Source organism: Gekko japonicus, unplaced genomic scaffold (assembly GCF_001447785.1).
Source record: "Gekko japonicus isolate JY-2015 unplaced genomic scaffold, Gekko_japonicus_V1.1 scaffold5263, whole genome shotgun sequence".
NCBI lineage: Eukaryota > Metazoa > Chordata > Lepidosauria > Squamata > Gekkonidae > Gekko > Gekko japonicus.
This window is the reverse complement of record NW_015177180.1, coordinates 1,734-9,964: the sequence shown is the minus strand read 5'-3', so window position 1 is coordinate 9,964 and position 8,231 is coordinate 1,734. Positions and strand designations below refer to the sequence as shown.

Genomic DNA, 8,231 nt, shown 5'->3' with positions numbered 1-8,231 from the left:
CCACCCTCCTCAGACTCCACCCCCCAAATCTCCAGGTATTTCCCAACCTGGAGCTCGCAACCCTAGTCAATAAAGGTAATCAGTTGTTTGTGGGCTGCGTAAGAGCCCTGGATGTGTTTGTGTCCTTTATAAAGTTTATGTCTCCGCTGCCTGGCATTACATTTTATGACTCACATGGCCCGGCCCAACAAGGTCTCTGACTCTCTGGCCTCATACCGCACTGAAGTCCCTCCCCTCCCCAAACCCCACCCCCTTCAGGCTCCACCCCCCCAAACTCCAGGTCTTCCCCAACCTTGAACTGGCAACCCTCTGTGGGGGACAGAGCCCCTAACTCTTCCCCCCTTCCCCCCACAATTCGTGGCTCCTCACCAGGCTCCCATTCCATTGGCAGAGTCGGTGACCACAGTCTTGGCGCAAGCCACGTCTACGGCGATGTTGTTTGTCAGCAGTTCTGCGGGGAGGAAAAGAAGCAGGTGACGATTCTGCCCCGGAATCCGATGATGAGGCTGGAGGTAGCTTCAGGACTGGACAGCACAACACCTGACCCTCCCCTAGTTGCTCTTGCTATGCTGGGAGACCTGAGAAAGACTCGAGCTCGAATCCCCACGCATGGAAGCTTCCTGGGACGGTCCCTCTCTCTCAACCAAGCGTACCTCATAGGCAGTGTTCCCTCTAAGCTGAGTTAGTGTGAGCTAGCTCACATTCTTTTAGCCTCCAGCTCACACATTTTTGTCTTAGCTCTGGAAGGACGGCTGCAGCGCAAACTAATTTTGGCAGGAGCCAAATGGCTCGCTCACGACTTTAATGCCAGTAGCTCACAAAAGTAGAATTTTTGCCCACAAGACTCCACAGCTGAGAGGGAGCATTTACGAGGGTAACACAGAGGAGAGGAGAATGACGCTCTAACCAACTTTGGGGGCCCCGCTGGGGAGAAAACTAGGATACAAACGCCCAAAGAAATAAATCCTCACCAGAGCACTGAATCCCGCAGATGTTGGAACTTTGCTGAGAGCCATACTGGCACCAGTACCGGCTGTTGATCTGGAAGATGCCGAAGTCGGTGCTGCCATCGTAGTCATTGTAGTGTGTGGCGGCCGTGTTGTAGCGGCTCTCGTGGTAGGCCGTGCAGACCCCTGAGGCACGGAGAGAGAGGACACGGCTGAAGAGAAGCAGGGGGTTTTGTGTGTGGATGCGTGTGTGCTGGGGTCAAGCAGCATTGTGGGCCGCGGAGCATCCGCATATTCTGGGGAAAGCCAAGCTCGGAGGAAGAAATTCTGCCAGATGTCTAAAAAGGTAAAAGTTCCCTTGCTCGAAAGCCAGTCGAATCCGACTCTAGGGTTGCGGTGCTCATCTCCGTTTCAAAGCCGAAGAGCCAGCGCTGTCCGAAGACGTTTCCGTGGTCATGTGGCCGGCATGACTAAACACCAAGGCGCACGGAACGCTGTTCCCTTCCCACCGAAGTGGTACCTATTTATCTACTTGCAATTTCTTGCTTTCGAACTGCTCGGCTGGCAGGAGCTGGAACTAGAGATGGGAGCTCACTCCATCATGCGGCACCCGAGTCTCAAACTGCTGAACTACTGGCCTTCCACAGCCTGCAGTTCAGCTAAGTTTATGTCTAAGTCTGTGTCTAAGTCTATGCAAAAACTGGATTTCATACGGCACCCCTCAATAGCTCTCATTTCATTCCTTTGTCCAACAAAAGCTCCATAACTCAATGCCTTGAGCAGTAGAACGGTCCAAAATTTCATCTATCATCTCTACTTATTTCTCGAAAGACAAAAGGAATTATTTTTATTTTTTTGCAACATCCAAGGTTATATTAGGATTTTGATCTGATGGCAGGAAGGGGGACCCCCCTGCTTCGATTAAAATCACTGAAATTCACCAGCCGTGGTAGAATAAAATGGCAGATTAGAACACAGAGGGCATTCCAATAAAATCTGAGAAGAGTGAATCTGTTTCACCAAGGGGGCCTTAAGAGCAAATTCTATCATAGCAGGGAAGATGCAAGAAGTGGCCTCTTGTAACCAGCACTGAATGGGCATTCATTCTCGCAAGAGTAAAAGCCCTGAGTAGACCAGAACTCAATAGTTCTGTCCTTAGGAAATCACACACCTTGCCATACCTATCCAATGCGCGCTCTCTCTCTCTCTCTCTCTCTCTCTCTCTCTCTCTCTCTCTGATATGCATGATACACAGGGGTCATTTCCTGCAGGAGCACACAGGAGCGGAGCTCCGGCAGTAAAGAGCCCAGGGGGTGGGCACATGCAACAAGCCCCACCCCCTGCTCCCAGCAGCCTTCAGTCAGAGCAAGAAGCAGCCAGGTAAGTTGCAGAGCCCCCGCCCCTCCGGCCCAAAACAGTCCAGTGGCACCTTTAAGACCAAATTTTATTCAGGTACAAGCTCTCCCTCCTCTGCGAGGACAGATCTGCACGTGTCCCCCCCCCCATAGCTCGCAATCCAAAACAGTCCAGTGGAGCCTGAGTGGTGGGTGTTGCCTTCTGACACACTTCCGGTGATGTCAGGGTGTGTGGCATATGCAAATGAGTTATGCTAATGAGCTCCTGCACCTCTTTTTCTACAAAATGACCTATCTATCTGTCTGTCTGTCTGTCTGTCTGTCTATATCTATCTATCTATCATCTATCTATCATCTATCTATCTATCATCTATCTATCTATCATCTATCTATCTATCTATCTATCTATCTATCTATCTATCTATCTATCTATCTATCTATCTATCTATCTACTTCGTCTGTCTGTCTTATCTATCATCTACTGCTATCAAGTCACAGCTGACTCATGGCAACCCCTTTTGGGGTCTTCAGGGCAAGGGGCGTTCAGAGGTGGGTTTGCCATCGCCTGCCTCTGCATCCTGACCCTGGACTTCCTTGTTGGCCTCCCATCCAAATACTAGCCAGAGCCGACCCTGCTCAGCTTCCGACATCCAATGACGACGTCAGACTAGGCCGGGCTATCCAGGTCAGGGTTCCCAAAACGACAGCCTCCTTATTAAACCCTTCTCTTTTCCATGGGTACTATGCCAATTGTGCATGGCAGTACCCTCGAACGGCCTAACCTTCAGTGTGCCCCACCAATCATAGAATTTCTGGCAATTCCTAGAACGATGTGATGGTGTGATGCTGTTGCGCTAAACCGCTAATGGCCATTTTTAAATTTATTTTTCTCCCACTGGCCGGTGGAGTAGTGTCGGCCAGCGGAGCTTGCTGGCCAGAGGAGGCTCGCCATAACGGTAGACCTGGCAACCCTATGTATCATCAGGGGTCATTTCGTAGAAAAAGAGGTGCAGGAGCTCATTAGCATAGCTCCTTAGCATAGCTTATTTGCATTTGCCACACCCCCTGACATCACCGGAAGTGTGTCAGAAGGCAACACCTACTGCTCAGGCTCCACTGGACTGTTTTGGATTGCTAGCAATGGGGGGGGGGATGACGTGCAGATCTGTCCTCACAGAGGAGGGAGAGCTTGTACCTGAATAAAACTTGGTCTTAAAGGTGCCTCTGGACTGTTTTGGACTGGGGGGCCAGAAGGGCTCTGCAACTTACCTGGCTGCTTCTTGCTCTGACTGAAGGCTGCTGGGAGCAGGGGGTGGGGCTTGTTGCATGTGCCCACCCCCTGGGCTCTTTACTGCCGGAGCTCCGCTCCTGTGTGCTCCTGCAGGAAATGACCCCTGTGTATCATGCATATCGTCGAGAGCCAGCATGGTCTAGCGGTTAGCAGCGTTTCCAGATTCTGGAGGAAATTCCCCGAGGGTTGAGGTTGGGGCCTGGGGAGGGACCTTTGTTCGGGTTACCAACCTCCAGGTGGTGGCTGGAGATCTCCCGCTATTACAACTGATCTCCAAGCGACAGAGATCGGTTCACCTGGAGGAAATGGACCCTTTGGAAGGTCGACTGGATGGCCTTCGACCCCACTGAAGTCCCTCCCCTCCCCAGACCCTGCCCTCCTCTGTCTCCACCCTCAAAATCTCCAAGTATTTCCCAACCCGGAGCTGGCAAGCCTAACCTTTGCGGGGTATAGTATGACAGAGTCCACCCTCCGAAGCACCCAAGGCAACTGCAGTCTGGAGATCGGTTATAATTCCGGGAGACCTCCGTGGCCCACCTGGAGGTTGGCATCCGGACCCTGCGCCGCACACCCTTACAGTCCCCATACACAAGCCAGCACCTTCCCCTTTGAATATATGGAGCAGATGTACAGGAGGATCAAATACCACCCCCAACCCCCCACTATCCAATGTCATACACCAACTAGACACCTTCCTAAGACTGTCTACCCTTTCCGTTAGAAGCCGTGGACTCACAGTTAGCCAGGCTGTAGCCGGCGTAGCCATCTAACCCCAATTCCTGGAGCTTCTGAGCCAGCTCACACCGCGTGAAAACCATGCCTTGTCCCCTGGGGAGGACGCAGGCGAGGAGGGACAGCAGCAAGAAAACCTTCATCGTTGCAGCCTGGAGTGACCAACAGTGGAGGACAGAGAGTCGTGTCCACTTTTATATGGATTCCGGAACACCTCTGGAAAGCCGCCGAGGTCGGCGGACTTTGTGAGAACACCTTGGGACGTTTACCTTTCCGTCGTGCGGCTATCGGGGTATAAATCAACAAAAAGGACTCTCCACGAGTTTCTGAGCCATAGCTCTATCTTTGCATTAATAATAGTCACGCTTACCGCCTTGCACTGTTTAGAGAGCTCAGAGATACGTTATCACATTACGATTCTAACCTTTTCTTTAACGATCGGCACGGCAGGGTAATGGAAAATGTCCCGAGCTACTTCTCCTCCACTCACTGGAGAAGACCCTGATGCTGGGAAAGATTGAAGGTCAAAGAAGACGGGGACGGCAAAGGATGAGATGGTTAGACAGTGTCATAGATGCAACGAACATGAAATTGAGCCAACTTCAGAGGACGGCGGAAGACAGGAAGGCCTGGCGTGATCTGGTCCATGGGGTCGCGAAGAGTCGGACTCGACTGTGCGACTGAACAACAACTCCTCCTCCAATCCCACCTGTTGCCAAGTTTCGTTCTAGGTGAGTAGCAGTGCTCCCTCTAAGCTGTGGAGTCTTGTGAGCAAAAATTCTACTTTGTGAGCTACCGGCATGAAAGTTGTGAGCAGTGTTCCCTCTAAGCTGAGTCAGTGTGAGCCAGCTCACAGTTTTTTAGCCTCCGGCTCACACATTTTTGTCTCAGCTCGGGAAGAAGGGCTCCAGAGCCAACTCATTTATGCAGCAGCCAAATCGCTCGCCCACAGCTTTAATGCCAGTAGCTCACAAAGTAGAATTGTTGCTCACAGGACTCCACAGCTTAGAGGGAACGTTGGTTGTCAAACTCCTTTCCCTTCCCCTCCCCACAGCAGACACCCTGTGAGGTAAAAGAAGAAGAAGAAGAAGAGATTGGATTTATACCCCGCCCTTCACTACCCAAAGGTGTCTCAGAGCGGCTTACAAACTCCTTTCCCTCCCCCTCCCCACAACAGACACCCTGTGAGCAGTGTTCCCTCTAAGCTGAGTTGGCGTGAGCTGGCTCACAGTTTTTTAGCCTCCGGCTCACGCATTTTTGTCCTAGCTCAGGAAGGGATGGCTCCAGAACAAACTAACTTATGCAGGAGCCAAATTGCTCGCTCACAACTTTAATGCCAGTAGCTCACAAAGTTGAAGTTTTGCTCACAAGACTCCACAGCTTAGAGGGAACATTGCCTGTGAGGAAGGCGGGGCTGAGAGAGCTCTGACAGAAACGGCTCTTTTTCAAGAACAGCTCTTATCAGAACTATGGCTTGCCCAAGGTCATCCAGCCAGGTGCAAGTGGAGGAGGAGTGGGGAATCAAACCCGGTTCTCCCAGATTAGAGTCTGCGCACTTCACCACTACACCAAACTGGCTCTCAGGGGACAGTCTCTAGAGTGTGGGGGCAACAGGACCTGGGCACTGGGGGCTTGGGAGCCCTAGAGTCTGCCCTCCAAAGCAGCCCATCTTCTCCAGGGGAACTGATGGCCACAGTCTCTGGAGATCAGTTGTAATTCCAGAAGAACAGGTAGGGTTACCAACTGGGGTGGTGGGGGGGATGTCCTACCCATTTAATAGGGGAATGGGCATTTTAAGGTTTTCATTGCATGGAGTTAAATAACACCCCATTACGTCTTCATTAAAGGGATAGGACTTTTTTCCTCCAGGCGGGTTGTCAACCCATCATAATGTGCTTTAAGTGAGCTTTGAAGATTGAGCATGCAAAGTCCCCCTAACTCGGGCTCAGTCCTGTCTGTAACTACGTTCACCAGCCTCTAGGTGGGGCCCTGGAGTTGCTCTGGAATTACAGCTGCTTTCTAGACCAGGGAGATCAGTTCCCCTGGAGGAGATGGAAGCTTCGGAGATCATTGGACTCTCTACAGCATTGGTTCCCAAAGTGGGCAATACCACCCCCTGGGGGGGGGGCGCTGGAATCAGCACTGGTTCCCAAAGTGGGCAGTATCACCCCCCGGGGGGGGGGGCGCTGGAATGATCCAGGTGGGCGGTAGGAGTGTTGAATAAAAATAAGGGGGCGGTGGAGGCATAAAGAAAGAAGAGTCCAGAACGTATCTCAAGCAGCCTTTTCCTGCCTTCTCCTGGTCTTCCCTGGGATCAGGGAGGGAGGAAGAGGGGGAGAGGGGTCCCCACAGCCAATCACAGCCATGCATTTGCAAATTGCAAATACATCTGCACAGGGCCGGCTCGAGGTGTTTCTGCGCCCTAGGCGAGGCTGCCTTATGGCGCAGATGCCAACCTCCTGGTGGGGCCTGGAGTCCTGGAGCCCTCTGGAGCCAGCCACCCTTTTGCTGCTGCCACCACCACCTCCTCCCCCCCGCTGCCACCAAAGGGGGGGAGGAGGGGGGAGGCACAGCTTGGCGCCCCATCCAGGGCCCAGCGCTCTAGGCGAATGCCTAGTTCACCTAGTGGGTGAGCCGGCCCTACATGTGCACTCTTGTAAGACTGGTGTTGCTGCTGGGCTATTGTGTGGTGGCTGCTGTCAGCCTCTGGCTTCAGGCCAACAATATCTTTCAGCAACATGTGCAAATTTGTCACTGCATCTTTTTGTCCACTTCTTGAAGGTAGATTTCCAGGGGGGCGCTGAGTAATTTTTTTTCTGAAAAGGGGGCGTTGGCCAAATAAGTTTGGGAACCTCCGCTCTACAGCATCACGTTCCCATCCAGCTCCATATTTCCAGGAATTTCCCCAAGTTAGAATTGGCAGCCCTCTCTATAATTTAATGAAGTTCTGCCTTGAAGCCCTTTCCTAACACGTGCTTGCTTGGGAGTCTAATAGATTGCACTCTGTCAGAGAGTAGCCACATCGGTGAGCGGGAAAGCTGGAACGTGAAATTGGGAATGAATTCTTCGTCACTTATGCAGAATCCGAAGGAACACCAGATGCCCTTCAAAACTCAGGTGGAATGGAATTCCTTATCTAGGGCCAGCTAAGCATAAGGCATAATGTACTGGGCTATTGTGCCGGAGATCATAGAAGTAATCTGCCCTCTGTGGTTCCTGTGTACGGTGCCGGGGAGCACACAAAGAACACACCTCCACTGGAAAGAGATGAAGGGGACTTGTGTCAGCACTGCGAGGAGCCTGACCAAAGGGGTGGTTCCACAGGAAGGGCTTGGGACAAGGGTCTGTTCTAGAAGAAGAAGAAGAAGAAGAAGAAGAAGAAGAAGAAGAAGAAGAAGAAGAAGAGAAGAGATTGGATTTATACCTGGCCCTTCACTACCCAGAGGAGTCTCAGAGCGGCTGACAAACTCCTTTCCCTTCCCCTCCCCACAACAGACACCCTGTGAAGTAAAAGAAGAAGAAGAAGAGACTGGATTTATACCCCGCCCTTCACTACCCAGAGGAGTCTCAGAGCGGCGTACAGACTCCTTTCCCTCCCCCTCCCCACCACAGACACCCTGCGAGGTAGGTGGGGCTCAGAGAGCTCTTGACAGAAACTGCTCTTTTTTTCAAGGACAGCTCTTATCAGAACTACGGCTTGCCCAGGGTCATCCAACCATGTGCAAGTGGTGGAGGAGTGGGGAACCAAACCCGGTTCTCCCAGATTAGAGTCCACGCACTTAACCACTACACCAAACTGGCTCACAAAGGAACCCCTCTGTCAGGAAATTCTTCCTCATGCAATCCCGGGATATCTCCAGCTGATACCTGGAGGTTGGCATGTCTAAAAAACGTAGTTCAAAGCCG

General features: G+C 52.0%; 1 protein-coding gene across 1 annotated transcript; it reads right to left on the bottom strand.

The window, feature by feature from the left end:
* Positions 1-365: 365 nt before the first annotated feature.
* On the bottom strand, positions 366-4,468 carry LOC107124867 (lysozyme C-like). The gene is made up of 3 exons (XM_015428369.1): positions 4,330-4,468; positions 972-1,133; positions 366-451 (listed from the first exon to the last, which is right to left on the bottom strand). Exons 1-3 carry the CDS (start codon positions 4,466-4,468, stop codon positions 366-368), a joined length of 387 nt encoding a protein of 128 aa, XP_015283855.1.
* Positions 4,469-8,231: the final 3,763 nt, after the last annotated feature.